This window comes from Podarcis filfolensis (genome assembly GCF_964270895.1).
Source record: "Podarcis filfolensis genome assembly, chromosome: 4".
Lineage (NCBI taxonomy): Eukaryota > Metazoa > Chordata > Lepidosauria > Squamata > Lacertidae > Podarcis > Podarcis filfolensis.
Genome location: NC_139607.1, coordinates 98,812,442 through 98,833,794, shown reverse-complemented (window position 1 = coordinate 98,833,794; position 21,353 = coordinate 98,812,442). Strand labels below are relative to the sequence as shown.

Here is a 21,353-nt window from a genome sequence, read left to right as displayed (position 1 = left end):
ATCAAAATTGGAAACAGAATTATTAGAACCAAAAACAAAGATAATTTCGAGAATGTATAACTTGCTGTTGAAATGGAATACTCAAGATGAAACGGTTAAATCTGCTATGATTAAATGGGCACAGGACATTGGACATAACATTATGTTTGCTGACTGGGAACAGTTGTGGACCACCAGTATGAAATTTACGGCATGTAATGCCTTAAGAGAGAATATCATGAAAATGATATATAGGTGGTACATGACACCAGTCAAGCTAGCAAAAATCTACCATTTGCCCGATAACAAATGTTGGAAATGTAAAGAAAATGAAGGTACATTCTTTCACCTTTGGTGGACGTGCCCAAAGATTAAGGCTTTCTGGGAGATGATCTATAATGAAATGAAAAAGGTATTTAAATATACCTTCCTGAAGAAACCAGAGGCCTTTCTCCTGGGCATAGTCGGCCAATTGGTGTCAAAGAAGGATAGAACTTTCTTTATGTATGCTACTACAGCAGCAAGAATACTCATCGCAAAGTATTGGAAGACACAAGACTTACCCACCCTGGAAGAATGGCAGATGAAAGTGATGGACTACATGGAGTTGGCGGAAATGACTGGCAGAATCCGAGACCAGGGAGAAGAGTCGGTGGAAGAAGAATGGAAGAAATTTAAAGACTATTTACAGAAACACTGTAAAATTAACGAATGTTAAAATGATGTTGGAATGGACCTAAGTGGACTTGGTAATAAGATCAGTAAGAGTAAGAAAAAATGGTAGGACAATTAGTTAAGGTATAAAGTTGTAAATTCGATGAAAATCAACGTAAATGTTATAATGAAAAAGGGGTAAGGATATGCTGAACCATATCTATAATGAACTTAAAAAGGTATTTAAATATACTTTCCCCAAGAAACCAGAGGCCTTTCTCTTGGGTATTGTCGGCCAGGGGGTGTTAAAGACAGATATAACTTTCTTTATGTATGCTACAACAGCAGCTAGAATACTCATTGCGAAGTACTGGAAGATGCAAGATTTACCCACACTGGAAGAATGGCAGATGAAGGTGATAGACTACATGGGCTTGGCAGAAATGACGAGCAGAATCCGAAACCAGGGAAGAGAAGCAGCGCAAGAAGAATGGAAAAAGTTCAAGGATTATTTAAAGAAATATTACAAAATTAATGAAAGTTAGAATGATGTTGGACTGGAAAGTAAATGGTTACTATTAGTAATGGTTAAGACAAGGAGAATAAGGAAGATTAGTTTAAATTTTAATTAAAATAAGGGAAGATTTGCTGAGTAATTGATAAGAACTTGGAATACAGAAAAGGGAGGCATGAGGAAGTCGGGGAAGAAAGGTATAAGAAACTATGATATGAAATGGTACATGTTTTTTGTTCTGTTTTTGTTTTTTGTTTGTTTATGTATTTGTTATATGTTTGTGTTGTTGCAAAAATCTGTAATAAAAAATCATTATAAAAAAAAAGGATATGCTGAACCAATGTTATGACTGGGAATACAGGAGAGGGAGGCGCGAGGAGGTCAAAGAAATAAGCGAATGAGAATTTTGAAAAAAATGAGAAAATTGAGTTGGTTCTTAATTTTTTTTTCTTCTTTTGTTATGTGATTGAGTGTTTTTTCTTTTTTTGATGTATGTTCTGTGGTTTTTCTGTTTTTGTATGCATTTTTTTTGGTTATGATTATTCCTTGTTTTATTTGTGAAAACTTTAATAAATATCTTAAAAAAAAAAAGGAGTTCAGCCCTTTCTGTGTCCCCTGTTTGCATTTCACCATCTTCTCCTCTGAGTGACCCCACTGTTTCTTTGTTCTTCCTTTTGCTACGGACATACCCATAAAAGCCTTTTTTGTTGCTTTTAACCTCTCTAGCAAGCCCGAGTTCATTTTGTGCTTTAGCTTTTCTGACTTTGTGTCTACATGTGCTGGCTATTTGTTTGAATTCCTCTTTGGTGGTTTCCCCCCTTTTCCATTTTTTGTACACATCCTTTTTTAATCTTAACTCAGTTAAAAGTTCTTTAGATAGCCACCCTGGCTTCTTTAGGCACCTTCCATGTTTCCGTCTCATTGGTATTGCCTGAAGTTGTGCTTTTACTATCTCCCTCTTAACAAACTCCCAGCCATCATGAACTCCCTTTCCTTTTAGTATTACTGTCCATGGGATCTCACCCAGCACTTCCCTAAGTTTTATGAAGTCGGCTTTCTTAAAGTCAAGAAATTGAGTCCTAGTATGCTTGGCTGCTCCTTTCCGCTGTATAGTAAACTTCAGAAGAGCATGATCACTCGCGCCTAATGATCCTTCCACTTCTACCCACTAACCAGGTCATCAACATTGGTTAGGACCAGATCTAAAGTGGCTGTTCCTCTTGTTGCTTCTCCCACTTTCTGGACAATGAAGTTGTCTGCAAGGCCAGTGAGGAATCTGTTTGACCTTATGCTCTTGGCTGAGTTTGACATCCAACAAATATCCGGGTAATTGAAGTCCCCCATTACTACTATCTCCCTTCCTTTTGCATGCTTGGCCATCTGTTCCAGGAAGGCATCATCTATGTCCTCCGTTTGGCTTGGGGATCTATAGTAAACTCCCACAATGAGGTCTCTGTTATTCTTCTCTCCCTTAATTTTGACCCAAATGCTCTCACTTTGGCTTTGAGGTTCTAAATCTAGGATCTCTTCACAGGTATACACATCCCTGACATATAACGCCACTCCTCCTCCTTTCTTGTCTGGTCTGTTTCTCTGAAATAGATTGTATCCCTCCACTATTACATTCCAATCGTGGGACTTATCCCAGCAGGTTTCAGAACATTGTGCCGCTCCGAGTCCTGGCCAGCAGCAGCAGCAGCAGCAACCGTCCTTATGAGGCCTGTCAGGCCCCGCCCTGGGCCAGGTGGTGAGTGGCAGGAGCAGGGCCCTCAGGCACTCACGCAGGGGAGTTGTTTCAATGGGATTACTCTGCTGCACATTTTAATTCTGGATGCTTATTTTATTCTAAGTTTTAATTATGGGCATTCGTCTTTGTGCAAATGCCTACACAAGCATTCCAGTTTGCCTGATGGAAGGGTCCACTTTCTCCTCTCCTTGTGAGCTGTTCTGGGGAGTTCCCTCCCAATGCCCTAGAGCCAAAATCCAGGGGTTCATGGGGATATGGAGAGGGGGAGGAATGGAGGGCAGGCCCCTTTTTGTAGCCGATGGGGCTGGTTAGGTGAATCCAGGCCACTATTTGTTCTGATCTGTTCACTGCTTAGAAACCAATCTGAGCATTCAGTGATCAATCTAGAAATAAAATAAGCCTGTTTTGGATGGCCATCTGTCTTGGGTGAGATTCCTGCATTGCAGGGGGTCTCCTGGCTCTGAGAGACAAGCAGGGAGGGTGGCTTCCGGCAAAAGGAGAGGGAGCCACCTGTGGCTCTTCCTTATCCTGACTCACCTCTGCCTCTCGACCTCCCTCCTCCCACTCGCTTCCTTCCTCTTCTGCCTCTGATTCTGCACTGCATTCTGCCACAAAGTCTCCCAGCTCACTAAGCCCCTTTCGCCCTTCAGCTTCTGACACCTCCTCTTCCCAGGCTTCCCCCTCTTCCCCCTCTGACCACCCATCCTTCTTCCACCTCCACTCATTCGGCTCTGAGCCATCTTCCCTTCCTGGTTCCCCAGCTGCATCCTCCCACCATTCCTCTGTGCCCAACCAGTGCATGACATTGCTCCATCCCTCGGCCTCTGTCCCCACAAGGCAGCTTCCCCTGACCTGATCTGGTTCCACAGCCGCTGCTTCCCTTCTGCCCCCATGAAAAGGCGGATCAGGAGGTCTTGCTGGCATCCTTCTGCCACCTGCAAGAGAAAAAAGGTAAGCAGGACGCCAGGAATGCCTGCTTCTCTCACAGGTGAAACAGGGCATCTCTTACTACAGATGGGCTTTTGAGAAACTTACCTACTGAGAGCATTTGGACGTTTGTGTCCATTTCATATGTTAGTTGTGCAGAAATACATCTCCCCTCCTCTGGACCCTTCTTCCCAACTGTCTCCCCCCAAAGCAAGATGAAAATAACTCACAGATGAGTTGGAAAACCAACAGAATGAGACCAAACGGAGAAAAACCACCTTCCTCCTTACCCAGTGGCCTCTCTCTGGTGTCCAACGGAGGCCTCTCTGCCTCACAGGAATCCAGGTCCATTTCTGCAAAGAGATCCTTTCCCTGAAAAAGAAACAAGGATTCAAAACACAGAATGGTGAGAAAGGCTGTGAGATCTCATTCCATGGATGCTTTCCCAGAAAATGGATGGGCCATCAGCAGACCATTATGGGATGTTCTCTGTCCTGTTTGGAGCCCCTTGGGAGTATCCAGAGGGAAGTCTCTCTCACCTGCTTTCTCTCCTGTGCCTGACTCAGGAGGAAACCTTCGGCCAGGGCCACTGCCTGGGAACTGGTCTCTGCTCCGCATTCCCTCACCCAGCTCTCCATCTCCAGGGGAAGGACAGCCAGGAACTGCTCCAAGATCACCAGGTCCAGCATCTCAGCTTTTGTGTGCCTTTCTGGCTTCAGCCACTGATGGTCAAAGTGGTAGAGTCGGCTGCAAACCTCTTGGGGTCCTTTGGCCTCCTGGCAGCAGAACTGCCTCATCTGCTGGCTCTGCACCTCTGAGCGGAGGGTGTCCTCACCCAGGATCTTCTGCACTGGGTTTTCCCAGAACCCCCCACTGCTCCCAGTTTGGCTGCCATGGCCTCTTCCTGCTTTGGGGCCAGCTGAGTCTTGCTCATCCATCTGTGCTCTCAGGAAGCCTCTGAGAGATCGGAAGGAACCCTTTAGTCTTCTGCCAAGTTCTGCCCTTCTAAATGAGAAGCTGTAGCAAATCCTACAAAGCAAATACATTGTTCTGTTACAAAATTTTTGGGACAGGAAAAGAAATATTTCCCTGAGCAAGCATGGATGAGTCTTGCTGGGAAACAGGGCTGGACTGCACTGCATCCCAAACTGTGAGCTATCTTTTTGAAAAGAAAGAGGAGGAAGAGGAGAAGAAATAAGTCTCTAGCCTTCTAGCAATGCAAAATGTGGAGGCAACTGAAGGGATTTCTGGGAGATTAATCAACCTGGTTTCTGCTGCCCTTCCAGTCAATGCATGAAATCAGAACCGACTGACAAGGGAGTCATTTGTGGGTCTAGTGGGGGTCCTCACCCGGGGGTCCTCAGGAGTTCCTCCCCCCCTCCCCTGCTTCTGTCTCCTTATCTTGCACTTGGACTCTCTGCCGCTCTCCAGACAGACTCCTGGGGTGGGGTCCCTTTTTATTTGCTCTGAGGGCCAGGTATTTATCTGACCAACCCCCTAAAGGCCAAGTGGGAAAAGCCAAAGACATCTCCCTTAAAATTTAGGCGGGTGATTTTTTTTTTATTTTTATTATTATTATTCTGTTAGATAGCTTAACACACACACAGCCATTGATGCCAAAGTCCCAGGAGGCTCAGTGAGTAGCAGCGCCCATTTCCGGCTTCTTTGCCAGCAACAATCCCTTTGGGACAGAGAGGACGTGGTCCTGGGATGCCATGCTCTGGGTGCGAGGGGAATGCTGCAGTGGCCTCCGTGGGGAGCTGCCCTGGGAGACGACTGGGAAACTGGTCCGCAATTCAGCAGCCAGACTATGGGCTGGGATCCCTCTCTTTATTCCTGGCCTTTCTCTCCCACCTTTCCTTCCTTCCTTCCTTCCTTCCTCCACGTGGGGTTTTCTTTGGGGGGGGGGGGCTAGTCCACCTCCTCGTCCAGCTTTGGAAAACCATTTGCACATGTTTCCTCTGTTGTGCAATGAGGCTGAGGAATGTCACACAGAGTTAAAGTCCCAGGGACTCCTTTCTTTAAAGAAGGGAGATATTTTCTGAAGTGGGGGCGGAGGGCCAGATGAGTTTGGGATCCTCTGATCTGCAGGAAGGAGAGCGTGGCGGACCTGGCCCCTCCCTGATCAGGCCCCCCAGGCATCCTCCCCTGCTGCAGCCCTGGAACCCCCCCCCCCGTCTCCCCACTGCACCCTCTGGGGGAGAGAGAGGAGACTCACCAGATCCCAGGAGGGGACAGCGAGGCAGCCCTTGCAGGAGAGACCCCAAAGCAAGGAAAGGACTGGGGAGGGAGGGGCCTTGGCTCTGGAGGACCTGGCCCCCTCTTGCTTCCTGGCCTCTCTAGGAAGGCAGCTCACTTCCCTTTAACCCTTGCCAAGCCGAGTCCCTCCAGCTCAGCCCTCTCTCGCTTGGCAGAACCTCAGATTTTTATTATTTTTTATGGATTAAGGGGGCAGCTGCCCCCCTGGCTACGCCCATGCCCAGATATCCTTTGGGGGTGAGGCTCTTGGCTGGACTCTGAGCATCTCCCTCCCTTGGCCAGAAACCAGAGGAAGAGCTTGCAGGGAAAAGGGCTTTGCAGGAGGCAAGGAAGCTCCTCCTAGAATTCAGGAGTGGAGAGATAGGAGGGGATCCCAGGGTCATCTAGTCCAACCCCCAGCAATGCAGGAATCTCAGCTAAAGCATCCATGGCAGATGGCCGTCCGATCTCTGCTCAGAAACCTCCAAGGAAGGAGAGTCCACCACCTCCCAAGGGAGACCTTTCCCCTGCCCAACTGCTCTTAGATGTCCCTCAAGGCAGCGGGTCCTGAGTTCTAGTCCTGCTGAAACAATCACACTGGCTACCAAGGAGGAACCAAGCGAAGTTCAAAATAAATTAATACTATTCTCATTATAAATGAGTAATACTTTCTTATGCATGCTTTTTATGCTAATATACAAAAGTATGCCATTTCCCTTTCCAGAAAGGCTTAATTGCTAATTCAAAGGACTGAAAATGGATGGTTGTTGTTATGATGTTTAGGGAAGCTTTTAATATTTAATGGACTATTGTATTTTAATATTTTGTTGGAAGCCGCCCAGAGTGGCAGGGGAAACCCAGCCAGATCGGAGGGGTATAAATATATTGTTGTTGTTTTTGTTGTTGTTGTTTCTTAAATGAAAGAGGCAGGTGGAATCTCCAGGGTTGCTAATAGCATAACATTGAAAGTGAAATATGGGGAGCCCTAGAGCATCTGCTTGGCATGCAGAATGTCCCAGTCAATGTAGACCAGGGATCCTCAATCTATGTCCCGTGGGCCAAATCCAGCCTGTCAGGGTCGTGAATCTGGCCTGCACATCCATTTCAGAACCCGCCAAGATTCCAAGGCTGAAAGCATCTCGCCGCCCGCTCAGTGAGTCCTTGCATCCCGCTGAGGTAAACGCCACAGGCAACCTTTTTCAGCCATGGGCCAGTCCACCGTCCCCCAGACCATTTAGGGGGCCAGACTATATGGGGGGGATGAATAAATTGCTATGCCCCACAAATGCCAGAGAGGCATTTTAAATAAAAGGACACATTCTACTCATGTAAAAACACACTGATTCCCGAATTGTCTGCAGGCGAGATTGAGAAGACGATTGGGCCGCATTCGGCCCCCTGGCCTTAGTTTGCCTACCCTTGGCCTGGGGAGCCACATTCTGGTTGAAGGAGGCCAGGATTGGCAATCAAGGCCTGGGGTGTCCCTCCTCCCCTGCAGTAGGAATTTGGAATCAGGAGAAAACTCTTGGAATAGCCTTGCCAGGTGCTCAGGGAGAGACTCACCTGTCCCCATGTCCTTCTCTTTGCAGATGTGCTGCGGTTGCACATCTGTCGCTCAGAGGTGAGTATTGGGGAGAACCAGAGCAGGGACTCAGACCTGCCCTCCTTGCCCCCCACTCTGCACTCTCGGAGGTGGAGAAGCCCTCCCTTCGTGAGGAACTGACTTTTGGCTTTCAGCTGCTGGAGGAAGATCAGCTGTACCTGCCGGAGGTGATTCATCACTGCCAGGCAGCTCAGCTCAGGGGGCTCCTAACCCTGAAGTGCTCCAAGCAGGAGACGGCCAAAGCCATCCTGGTGAGTGATGGGTGGTGTGGGGGACCCTCATGGGGAAGTGGGGGAGGGAGGGGCTTTGGAGAAGGGGTTCTCCGTCTGCCAGTGAGGAGGACCCTACTGGCCTAGGTTCACGTATCCTGTTTGAAAGGGGACTCATCTTAGGGACTTCCTGTGAAAATCAGGAATGCTGTTCCTTGAATGTACAAACACACAAGACGTAACCGGCTGTGGATTCACATAAACAATACTCTTCTATACATTCTTATCACAATATCAAAGGTTTATCTTGCACATAAACAACACATAAATTGCAATAATATAGACGGAAGTCCCAATAAATCAGTTCATTCAAAAGACCAAATGTCTGCTAGTTTCTGTTCCACATACGTTCATAAAGTCCAAATTGGAGCCTATTACAGTTCCACAGTCTTGACAAGGATTTCCGGAATAATGCCTTGTTTCGCTCTCATGGGCTCCATCCGTTGTACATATTCTAAGTAATATAAATGAATGTAATGTTGTAATTCAACATATTTTAACAAATTAACAAACCTGTGTATGGATAAAGTTTTACATTTGTTTTTTTAAAGGGGTCACTTTAAGAAGAAAACCTTACAGCTGTAGATTTCTGTCACCTGTAGCTAAAATCAATGCTACGCCTGCCTATATACATTGTAAGACTTGTTGTTCATGGAAGAAACCACTGTGTTAAAAGTTCTATTATCTTGATACTTCATATATGGCATGTACTTTTATAGCACAATTGTTTATATAATTTTAATTTGTTAAATGATCTAGTGGTCGATCCACAGCTCTGGTCACTGCTCCCTGAGAAAAGCTCAAGAACTCTGGGCAAAGACAATGGGTAGATCACTGGCAGGATTTTTATTACTGGGAGTAGATCTCAGTCTCTTGGAAGTTCTGGCATTGTGGCTAGTTCAAGGTACTAGCACAACTTTAATTGCCACCCATCTTTTGTTGATATTAACTCATTTTCCAGTATTTTGCTATTAACATCCTAGCCGCTGTTGTCGTGTAAAGAAGCTCTCTTTTATTTTCATTTGGTATGCTTATTGTAAGAATATCAAATAGGAAAGCTTTGGTTTTCTTTAAAGTAAATAGCATTTATTTTTTTTACTTTACTTTATTTTATTTTATTTTCCCTTTGGGGACATGTCCACCACATGTGAAATAAGGTTTCCTCATTTTGTCTGCATCTCCAGCACTTATTGCTGATATTTATTTATTTTGACTGATTTGGATGGGGTCAGGGAGCATCTAAAAATCAGATAGCACGTGGTGAATTTTATGTCTTTTTTCATAATTCCCCCCATTTTTCATCTTGATTGGATAGCCACAATCGTGTGCCCATTTCACCATCACCTCCTTCACCTCCTAGTCCTTAAGGTTCCAGTCCAGTAACAATCTGTGTGGTTTTGATAATATCTTTGTGTTATTTAATATTTAATAATAACTTTTTTAAAAAATCTGCTATCTTTGAATCAAGTCCATTAATTTTTAATCTGGAAGAAAATGTTTAACTGGTAATCTATCTTTTTTACTTTTGTTTTCTTTTTATATTTTTACTTTTTTTGTATTTTTAGCATATAATAACAGTAGTAAATACCGGTATATGGAAATGTGATCATAATATTGAAATGAATAAAATGCTTAACTCGCAAAGATAATAATAGTGAAATGAATAAAATGCTTGCAGCTTCCCAAGAAAACTCAAGAAGATTCTCGCCTTTTTGGCTTTTACCTCTTCCCTTTATAACTGTGTCATTAAGTCCCAAAAGTCCTGCCCCCCCTTACAGGATATCCCTTCTACAGATGCCAACGCAGACCTCGTGACCACAAGACTATTCATTACCTGCAGTAGCAACAACAAAAGACACCAGAGTGACCACAGCTATCTCTTTCCAAAGGATATAGACTGACGGGGGGGGGGCTGACAAAGGGGGGAAAGTTGAATTACAAGCACATTCTCTCACCTTTTAAACATCAAGACTCTGTGCCCCAGGATTGAAAAGATATGTAAAAGATCACAATTGCCTCAAGATATGCAACTGATATTTAATTAGTATATAGTGTATTGTGTGATATTATGTAGGAATGCTAACATGTGTCTGCCAGTATGTTATTTCCACAAAGGGGGGGACACCCAATTTTTGTGTATAATTGCTTTTATGTTCAATGTATAGTGTCTTATTACCTACAGCCCTATGGAGGATTCTCATGCATTTTAAGCTTTCAAATAGATCGGGCTATTGTGTAGTCCAGTATTTAGATTAGATCAATTTAAGTGGTTAAAATGAATGTTCTGCCAAAAATGCTATTCCTCTTTCAATCAGTCCCAGTAATTGTGAAAGATTTTTCAAAATGTTTCAAAAAATGGCAGAAATAAATTTTCAGGTTTATCAGGGGAGGGGGGTTTCACGCATATTTATGGCATGGGAAAGGGAAGGTATATAAAAAAAGTTTGTATAACCATATTATTAGGAAATCACTAATGAGCATATGGGAGAGATACAGTGGTACCCCAAGTTAAGTACTTAATTTGTTCCGGAGGTCCGTTCTTAACCTGAAACTGTTCTTAACCTGAAGCACCACTTTAGCTAATGGGGCTCCTGCTGCCGCCGCGCGATTTCTGTTCTCATCCTGAAGCAAAGTTCTTAATCTGAAGCACTATTTCTGGGTTAGCGGAGTGTGTAACCTGAAGCGTATGTAACCCGAGGTACTACTGTATAAAGATAGGTTAGAACAGAAGACCCCTTGGTGGCTTTCACCACATGAAGCTTTACTGCTCAAACCACTTGGAAAGAAAGGAAAGTGGCTTACGTATGCTGACTTGTTAAAGGATCAAGAAGGAAAATGCAAACAAAGAGATTACAAGGAAATAAAAGACCACTTTCAGAGTTGGTTACGCTATCGGCAACTACATGAAATATACAAAGAAGACAATAAGAAAGGATTTAGCTACACGACATCTAGATTTCAAAAGGAAGTCGTAGAAGGGAAAGGGAAGTTGCTGAAAAGTGCATATAGTATTCTGCTAGAATGGGAAACAAAAGATGAAGAGGTGAAATCAGTCATGATTAAATGGGCACAAGATATAGGTCATAATATAATGTTTGAAGATTGGGAAAGATTGTGGAAAACTGATTTAAAATTTAAAGACTGCTCTTTGCTGAAAGAAAATTACATGAAAATGATGTATAGATGCTATATATCACCAGTGCAGATAGGAAGAATGTATAAAACCAGCTCAAATATATGTTGGAAAGGTAAGAAAAAAAGGGACTTTTTACTATATGCGGTGGGATTGTAATAAAATAAAAAAATTCTGGGAAATGATATACAATAAGTTGAAGAAAATGTTCCAATTAACTTTTGTAAAAAAGCCTGAAGCATTATTGTTAGGGATTGTAGGAAAAGAAGAAGAAATGCACCTTGGGCAGCAGAAAATAGAGCGTGTCCCCTACTACAGAACTGTAAGAAGGGTTCAGAGTGAAGGACACAGATTTCCACGCTTCCACCCAAAACTGCTGGGGCAACCCTGTGTCAAAGAGCATGGCTCCGGTTGCCTCCTGCAGCGTTCTCTCCCTGCATTCTGCAACTCCATTCTCCTGAGGAGAATTTGCTAGTCAACCTGTGGCGTATGCCTTTCTGGCAGAAGAAGTTCTGCAACACAGACCTGGTGAACTCTCCAACGCGATCTGATTGAAAGCTCTGACCCGCAGTGAGAACTGTAGTTCTACTGCCGTTATCCAGTCTTTCACCAAAGCAGCAGCCTCTCACTTGTGCTTCAGAGAAAAAATCCACCCATTTCTGGAATAATCATCCACCAGAGATAACACAAATTTGGCCCCACCCCACCTGGCAACTGGCATATGGCTCCAAAGGTCTGCATTGACTAGCTCAAAAAGTTTTGTGGTTACCCTGTCACACCTAGGATAAGAGCACGTCTGAACCTTGGCTTTCTTGAAGGCCCTGCATTCCAGGTATTTGTCACATGCCTTCATCTTGCATCCCTCAGTGCACCCTGGGACCTTCTTCACGTACCCCCAGTTGACATATGACATTCTCTGGTGCCAAATGCCATGATGGCACCCATCATGGATGGGAACCTTAGCACACTGTGCTTCTGCATCCTCAGTGGGACCTTTACCTGCAATAGGCGTTTCTAGCACAAACAGCCTGTCTTTGCACTCAACACTGACCAGTTGTTGCCCACCTCTGGAAATGGAATAAACATTATTTTCAAAACACACTTTGAATCCATCATGGACAAGAGAGGAAACAGAAAGCAAACAGCACTGCATCTCTGGAACGACATAGGCCTCAATCTCCGCCTGTAAAAAAAGAACAATAAACAGAGCCAGACATAGTTATTTGGCGCTTGGAACCATCTGCAAGAGTTACACTTCTTCCAGTTTTCACAGCCTTGCAGTTCCACAAAAAAAAACACTAGATGGCGATGGCATGAGGTGGTGACTGGCCCCACTGTCAATCACCCAGCGCAGCACGTGGCCCTGGTCGCAGTTTTTTCCATCTTTTTGCCTGTAATGCCTATAATGGCAGCAACTTTTTAAAAAAGTAATATTTTGAGCCCGTAGTTCAATTTCCCAGCAGCTCCCCTTGCCCACGAGAACACTTCTAGCATTTCAAATCCTCTACCTGTGGCATTGTTCAGCAGTGGGGAAAGCGACCTCTTCACACCGGATGTCCATTTGGTATGGCCCTTTCCAGGTTTTTGCCTGCCCCTTGTGTTTGTCTTTCATTTGTTCTCCTATGTGTGTTGCCAGTAGAAGCCACAATTCTGTGGGTACTCTAGGTGGTGCAGAAAGTTGGCAGCTATTCCCTACACCCACAGGTCTAAGGATGGTTACAACATTAAAAAAACAACAACACAAAACACCACATTTTAAAAGGGCATTAAATGTCAATCAGCTAAGGACTGGTTTAAAAAGTGTGGATTTGCCTGGCTCCTAAATCTGTATAATGGTTTTTCCAACCTTTGTATGGATTCTTTGATGGGAAGTGAGATTCTGACTGTGACAGAAGCTCTTTCCACATTCCACACACTGATATGGTTTCTCCCCTGTATGAATTATTTGATGAGAAGTGAGACTATTGCTGTGACTAAAGCTCTTTCCACATTTTTTTCTTGTCAGTTCCTTAACCTTAGTTTCATTACCGGCCTATACCTTCCTAATACCTTCTAACTGATTATCCCAGCTGTTTAACTGACTCCTCTTAACAGATTCTCTCACTCTCTCGCATCAAACTAGCCCAACCCACAGACTTATCCTCCCTCTCCCTTCTCTAACTCCAGACTCACCTCTTAACAACTCTAACTCCTCCCCTTGGGTTCCTACTGGTTAATCATTATACACTTTCATTTTACACATTTAACCCTTTCCTTATGACCCAGTATGATGTCATAAACCTAGGAAAGCAGACGCCACAGGCCTCCTTAAATATTTTATGGGGGGGGGAGACGCCTAGGTCTTTAAACATTGGTACCTATTCCTACACCCACAGGTCTCAGGATGGTTACAAAATAAAAAGACAAAACACCACATGTTCAAAAGGCATTAAATGTCAATCAGCCAAATACCAGGTAATAAAGGTGCGGATTTCTTAGCTCCTAAAGCTGTAAAATGGTTTTTCCCACCTTTGAATGGATTCTTTTATGGGAAGTGAGTTTGGAGCTTTGACTGAAGCTCCATCCACATTCCACACACTGATAGGGTTTCTCCCCTGTATGAATTCTTTGATGGGAAGTGAGACTGGATGTCTGAGTGAAGCTCTTTCCACATTCCATGCACTGATAGGGTTTCTCCCCTGTATGAATTCTTTGATGAGAAGTGAGACTATTGCTGTGACTAAAGCTCTTTCCGCATTCCATGCACTGATAGGGTTTCTCCCCTGTATGAATTCTTTGATGAGAAGTGAGACTATTGCTGTGACTAAAGCTCTTTCCGCAATCCATGCACTGATAGGGTTTCTCCCCTGTATGAATTCTTTGATGAGAAGTGAGAATGTCCTTCTTCCTGAAGCTCTTTCCACATTCCACACACTGATAGGGTTTCTCCCCTGTATGAATTATTTTATGGGAAGTGAGACTGTGGCTGTGACTGAAGCTCTTTCCACATTCCACACACTGATAGGGTTTCGCTCCTGTATGAATTCTTTTATGGGAAGTGAGACGGTGGCTGTGACTGAAGCTCTTTCCACATTCCACACACTGATAGGGTTTCGCTCCTGTATGAATTCTTTGATGGGAAGTGAGATCGGAGCTCTGACTGAAGCTCTTTCCACATTCCACACACTGATAGGGTTTCTCCCCTGTATGAATTCTTTGATGGGAAGTGAGATGGGTGCTCTGACTGAAGCTCTTTCCACATTCCACACACTGATAGGGTTTCTCCCCTGTATGAATTCTTTGATGGCAAGTGAGATCGCAGCTCTTCCTGAAGCTCTTTCCACATTCTACACACTGATAGGGTTTCTCCCCTGTATGAATTCTCTGATGGGAAGTGAGACTGGAGTTATTCTTCAAGCTCTTTCCACATACTACGCACTGATAGGGATTCTCTCCTGTATGAATTCTCTTATGGGAAGTGAGATCGTTGCTGAATCTGAAGCTCTTTCCACATTCCACACACTGATAGGGTTTCTCCCCTGTATGAATTCTTTGATGGCAAGTGAGATGGGAGTTCTGATTGAAGCTCTTTCCACATTCCACACACTGATAGGGTTTCTCCCCTGTATGAATTCTTCGATGGGTAGTGAGTTTGGAGCTGTGACGGAAGCTTTTTCCACATTCCATGCACTGATAGAGTTTGTTCCCTATTTCCGTTTCATCACAATCTGCAATGGAGACAAAAAGGGGTTAGAGCCTCAGGAACAAATGGAGAAGAACTGAAGGGTGTGTGCTCATTACCTGTGTTGTTTGTCATTAACCAACATATTAATTATGAGATTGTGATGTGTTGTTGAATGTTGCTTTGTTTGATATACAGTAGTGGTCAAAATTATTGAAGCTTTTTGGAAAAAAGTGTATTTCAGAGGTTTGATGGCTCATAACACCACTTCTTTTGGAGTAATATCATAAAATTATATATCAATGGGAAGATAATTTAATCAAGAATGAAATTCAACAAAGTTCATTTAATTATCCGCATTCTAGCAAATGTTATAGCCAAGTAACCAGAGAAAGAAAGCACAATTTGCTTAGGTTGTAAAACATTATAAAATTATAGAAATGGCACAAAAAGTTGACTGGTCACCCAGAAAGTGATGTAAAATTGTAGTATTAAGTGAACAAGGCTACTGTTATGAAGAAATTAGATGAAAGATTGGGAAAAACCTAACCAAAGATGGCCTTTCTATATTTTTGAAGAGGTATAAAGAGACTCAATCACTATAAAATCAGACTGGTAAAGGCAGGAAAAAGTGCACAAGGGCAGATAACGATCAAAGAATGGAGAGACTGTCCCTACATGACAGAAGAAAATCATATGGGTGTATACAAGATGACATGGAGCAATGTAATGTGAAGTTGAGTGCTAGGACTGGTCTAAATGTTAGAATTTAAAAAAAAAGCCATTGTTATCTCTCAAGCAAAGCTTGAAATGATTAAACCCATGTTAACTGGACAGTGGAACAATGGGACAGTGTTATTTGGAGCACTGAGACCCAAATCTCCTTGCTTGGTATTGATGGCATGAAATATGCGAGAATCAGAGATTTACATCCTACTTGCATTACACCGACCGTGAAACACGCAGATAGTGTGATGATCTGGGTTTGCATGGCAGCAAAAGGTGTGGGCAGAATATGCGTCATTAATGGGAATGTAAAACGCATCACCATAAAGAAGGCTGATCGCTGAAGAATTGATGCTTTTGAATTATGGTGCTGGAGGAGACTCTTGAGAGTCCCATGGACTGCAAGAAGATCAAACCTATCCATTCTGAAGGAAATCAGCCCTGAGTGCTCACTGGAAGGACAGATCGTGAAGGTGAGGCTCCAATACTTTGGCCACCTCATGAGAAGAGAAGACTCCCTGGAAAAGACCCTGATGTTGGGAAAGATGGAGGGCACAAGGAGAAGGGAACGACAGAGGACGAGATGGTTGGACAGTGTTCTCGAAGCTACAAACATGAGTCTGACCAAACTACGGGAGGCAGTGGAAGACAGGAGTGCCTGGCGTGCTCTGGTCCATGGGGTCACGAAGAGTAGGACACGACTAAACGACTAAACAACAACAAAACGCATCAATGAAATACTTGAGCCCAAACTGAAGTGTTCCACAGGTGATCTTTACCCAGATACGGAAGCATTTATATTTGTTTGTTTGTTTGTTTGTTTGTTTTCTATTTCAACAAGATTCAGCTCCATGTCATGTTGCTGCTGAGTGCAAAAGGTGCTTTCAAGATAATCTTATTTCACTGCCGGAATGGCCTGGGAATAGCCCAAACATTAACCCAATCAGAAATCTATAGAGCCGACTAAAGAAACTTATTAGTCAGAAGCAACCCAGCAATAAAGCCCAATTAACAGAGACAATAATTCAGTCTTGGTTTGGCATTCTTACAGCTGCAGAACTAAAAACTTGGTTCACTTCATGGAAAGGCGTTGTAAGGCCGTAATGAAAGCTAAAGGTTACCAATGGTTACCAAAGGTTTCACGTTTTTTTCTTTATGATTGCTGTTCTAATAAATACTCCTTCATAAAAGTCATTGCATTACATTCTTCATTAAATTGTCTTTCCATTGCTCTATAATTTTATGGTATTACTCCACACAAAAGTGGTGTTATGAGACATCAAACCTCAGAAATACACGTTTCACAAAAGATTTACACAAGTTTGGCCTCTAGTATAAGTTGTTAATTTTAAAGTTAATGTTCTTTTTATATGGGTTCAGATTATTATTATTTATGTTTCATGATTATATATGTGTTGTGCCGCTCAGAGTGGCTGAGGCAACCCAGCCAGACGGGCAGGATAGAAATAAAAATTACTATTATTATCACAGTGGTGCCATCTCCAATGTCAGTCGTCTCTTTGGTCAACCCAAGACTGACAGGAGCAAAAACAAAAACCTGAAGCTACTTATCTTTCCTAACAATTCTGAAGCTGACATTTAAGATTGCCTCAGAAGTTCAGACCAGCCCAATCCTGCTAGAAAAAGGAATAATTTGAGAAAGATTGTTCAAAGAAAAAACTGTAATTTACTCTTTATTGTGGGGGTGTTAGGTTCCCAGGTGTTATAGGGGGCACTGTTGAGCTTTGTGAAAATAGGTGAGGTTGGTCCCATAGAGGTAGTTTTTGAAGTTCCAGTCTGATATGGCGATCCCACAGGGAGCCTTACCAAGAGAGGCCACGATCCCACGATTCTCCTCCATGACATCCTTATGCAGAGCTCTCTGGTCAGGATCCAGCAACGCCCACTCCTCGTCCGTGAAACGAACAGCGACATCTTCAAAGCACAATGAACCCTAAATGAAAATGGAAATGTCCTCCTCTGAGACAGCAGAAATATGATCTGCTACACAATGCTCTGTTGTTTCCTTCCTGTACATTGCGGTGTTGTTTCAATAGGGTTGCTTTGCTGCACATTTCAAATATGGATGCTTATTTTATTCTGCGTTTTAATTATGCGTATTTGTCTTTGTGCAAATACGTGGTTCTCCACCTTGTGTTTTCCAAGTCATTTTGCCTACGCAAGCATTCCAGTTTGCCTGATGGAAGGATCCACTTTCTCCTTTCCTCATGAGCTGTTCTGGGGAGTTCCCTCCCAATGCCCTAGAGCCAAATTCAAGGGGTTCATGGGGGCATGGAGGGGGGAGCAATGGGGGGCAGGCCCCATTTTGCAGCCGATGGGGCTGGTTAGGTGAATCCAGGCCACTATTTGTTCACATTTGTCCAACACTTAGAAACCAATTTTAGCATTCATTGATGAATCTTGTAAAAGGTTACCAGATTTTTTTCAATGAATCCGGGGACACTAAGTATAAATATATAAATAAATAATACTACATGTGTGGGACGTTGATGCTGCAGCGACGGAGGTGGCAGAGGGGCGGCCACCACCTTGACCTCAACCGCCATGGTTCCCCTTCCTCCGAGGCTTCTATCTCCTTTCTCCATGAGCCTGGGTAGCCCCTGAGTTGTTGGTTCTTCGGTGGTGGTGGTGATGGGGAAGCGATGCGCGGTGGGTCAGGCATGGAAGGCGAAGAAGGAGGGCCAAGAGCAACGCCAAGGTTCGGGCAGCGCGATGCCTCCCTTCTCATCGGAGCAGCCCCAATTCCATTCCTACTTGCATGCTAGCAGGAGGGAGCGTAGATCCCTTAGCTGCGAAGCGAGGCTTTACACTGCCTTTCGGAGCAGCCCCATCCCAACTGCTACTTGCGTGCAAGCAGGAGGGGGCAGGGATCTCTCAGGCAGCTCTGGGCTGCTGAGACTGCCACTGCTGCATTTCCCAGGGACATTAGATGAAATCTGGGGACATTCCAGGGATGGTATTTGTCCGCAGAATTATTCACAAATCCGAGGACAGTCCCTGGGAAAAGGGGACGTCTGGTAACCCTAGTCAAGAAAAAAAATAAGACTGTTTTGAATGGCCATCTGTCTCTAGCATGATCTAGCAGAGATTCCTGCAATGCACAGGGTCTCCTGGCTCTGAGAGACAAGCAGGGAGGGTGGCTTCTGGAAAAAGAAGAGGGAGCCATCGGTGGCTCTTCCTTATCCTGACTCACCTCTGCCTCCCGACCTTCCTCTCCCACTCGCCTCCTTCCTCTTCTGCCTCTGATTCTGCACTGCATTCTGCCACAGAGTCTCCCAGCTCACTAAGCCCTGTAACCTCTTCAGCTTCTGACACCTCCTCTTCCCAGGCTTCCCCCTCTTCCCCCTCTGACCGCCCATCCTTCTTCTACCTCCACTTCTTTGGCTCTCAGCCATCTTCCTTCCTGGTTCCCCAGCTGTATCCTCCCACCATTCCTCTGTCCCCAACCAGTCCATGACATTGCTCCATCCCTCAGCCTCTGTCCCCACAAGGCAGCTTCCCCTGACCTGATCTGGTTCCACAGCCGCTGCTTCCCTTCTGCCCCCATGAAAAGACGGATCAGGAGGTCTTGCTGGCATCCTTCTGTCACCTGCAAGAGAAAATAGGTAAGCATGATGCCAGGAGTGCTGGCTTCTCTCAGAGGTGAAACACGGCATCTCTAACTGGAGATGGGCCTTTGAGAAAGCCTTACCTGCTGAGAGCATTTGGACGTTTGTGCCCATTTTATATGTTAGTTGTGCAGAAATACATCTCCCCTCCTCTGGCTCTGGACCATTGTTCCCAACTGTCTCCCCCCAAAACAAGATGAAGAGAACCCTCAGATGATTGGAAAACCAACAGAATGAGACCAAACTGAGAAAAACCACCTTCCTCCTTACCCAGTGGCCTCTCTCTGGTGTCCAACGGAGGCCTCTCTGCCTCACAGGAATCCAGGTCCATTTCTGCAAAGAGATCCTTTCCCTGAAAAAAAAACAAGGATTTAAAACAGAGAATGGTGAGAAATATTAGACAGAGAATGACAAAGACTTGAAGGGTGTGAGATCTCATTCCATGGATGCTTTCTCAGAAAACGGATGGGCCATCAGCAGACCATTATGGGATGTTCTCCATCCTGTTTGGAGCCCCTTGGGAGTATCCAGAGGAAAGTCTCTCTCACCTGCTTTCTCTCCTCTGCCTGACTCAGGAGGAAACCTTCGGCCAGGGCCACCGCCTGGGAACTGGTCTCTGCTCCGCATTCCCTCACCCAGCTCTCCATCTCCGGGGGAAGGACAGCCAGGAATTGCTCCAAGATCACCAGGTCCAGCATCTCAGCTTTCGTGTGCCTTTCTGGCTTCAGCCACTGATGGCAAAAGTGGTAGAGTCGGCTGCAAACCTCTCGGGGTCCTTTGGCCTCCTGGCAGCAGAACTGCCTCAACTGCTGGCTCTGCACCTCTGAGCGGAGGGTGTCCTCCTCCCCCAGGATCTTCTGCACTGGGTTTTCCCAGAATCCCCCACTGCTCCCAGTTTGGCTGCCATGGCCTATTCCTGTTACAGGGCCAGCTAAGTCTTGCTCATCCATGTGTGCTCTCAGGAAGCCTCTGAGAGATCGCAAGGAACCCTTTGGACTTCTGCCAAGTTCTGTCTGTCGTACTGAAAAGCTCAGGGAAATCCTACAAAGCAAATACATTGTTTTGTTACAGAATTTGCAGGTCAGAGGAAGAAAAAGCTTCCATTAGCAAGCAAACCATGAGCTATTTTCTGAAGAAGAAGCAGGAGGAGGAGGAGAGGAAGCTCTCCTAGAAAGAAGATTGCAATGCAAAATGTTGCTGGAGGCAACTGAAGGTGGGGAATGGTTCCCTGAGGAAGCATGGATGAGTCTTGCTGGGAACCAGGGCTGGACTGTACTGCATCCCAGACCATGAGCTATCTTTTTGAAAAGAAAGAGGAGAAGAACTAAGTCTCTAGCCTTCTAGCAATGCAAAATGTGGAGGCAACTGAAGGGATTTATGGGAGATTAATCAACCTGGTTTCTGCAGCCTTCCAGTCAATGCATGAAGTCAGAACCAACTGACAAGAGAATCGTTTGTATCTTGTGAAAATGGATACTTGGCTCTAGTGGGGGTCCGCAGGAGTTGCTCCCCACCCCCACCCCCACTCCCCTGCTTCTGTCTCCTTTTCTTGCACTTGGACTCTCTGCCGCTCTCCAGACAGACTCCTGGGGTGGGGTCTCTTTTTCTTTGCTCTGAGGGCCAGGTATGTATCTGACCAACCCCCTGAGGGCCAAGTGGGCAAAGCCAAAGACATCTCCCTTGAAATTTAGGCGGGTAATTTATTATTATTATTTTGTTAGATAGCTTAACACACACACAGCCATTCATGCCAAGGTCCCTGCAGGTTCGGTGAGTAGCAGCGCCCATTTCCGGCTGCTTTGCCAGCAACAATCCCTTTGGGACAGAGAGGACGTGGTCCTGGGATGCCATGCTCTGTGTGCGAGGGGATTGCTGCAGTGGCCTCCGTGGGGAGCTGCCCTTGGAGACAACTGGGAAACTGGTCCGTAATGCAGCAGCCAGAAAATGGGCTGGGATCCCTCTTTGTTCCTGGCCTTCCTCTCCCACCTTTCCTTCCTTCCTCCACGTGGGTTTTTTTTTTGGGGGGGGGGGTCTAGTCCACCTCCTCGTCCGGCTTTGGAAAACCATTTGCACATGTTTTCTCTGTTGTGCAATGAGGCTGAGCAATGTCACACAGAGTTAAAGTCCCAGGGACTCCTTTGTTTAAAGAAGGGAGATTTTTTCTGAAGGGGGGGCGGAGGGCCAAATGAGTTTGGGATCCTCTGATCTCCAGGAAGGAGAGCGTGGCAGACCTGGCCCCTCCCTGATCAGGCCCCCCAGGCATCCTCCCCTGC

General features: G+C 45.0%; 1 protein-coding gene across 1 annotated transcript in view; it reads right to left on the bottom strand.

Annotated features, from left to right (window-relative positions):
* Positions 1 to 20,030, bottom strand: part of LOC310761873 (uncharacterized protein) — a gene marked incomplete at its 5' end in the record, with an annotated part of 59,062 nt that extends 39,032 nt beyond the window's left edge. The window contains 3 exons of the mRNA XM_083612072.1: positions 18,979 to 19,061; positions 19,351 to 19,432; positions 19,629 to 20,030. Coding sequence (XP_083468198.1) covers positions 18,979 to 19,061; positions 19,351 to 19,432; positions 19,629 to 20,030 — 567 coding nt within the window. The remainder of the gene's footprint in view (positions 1 to 18,978; positions 19,062 to 19,350; positions 19,433 to 19,628) is intronic.
* Positions 20,031 to 21,353: the final 1,323 nt, after the last annotated feature.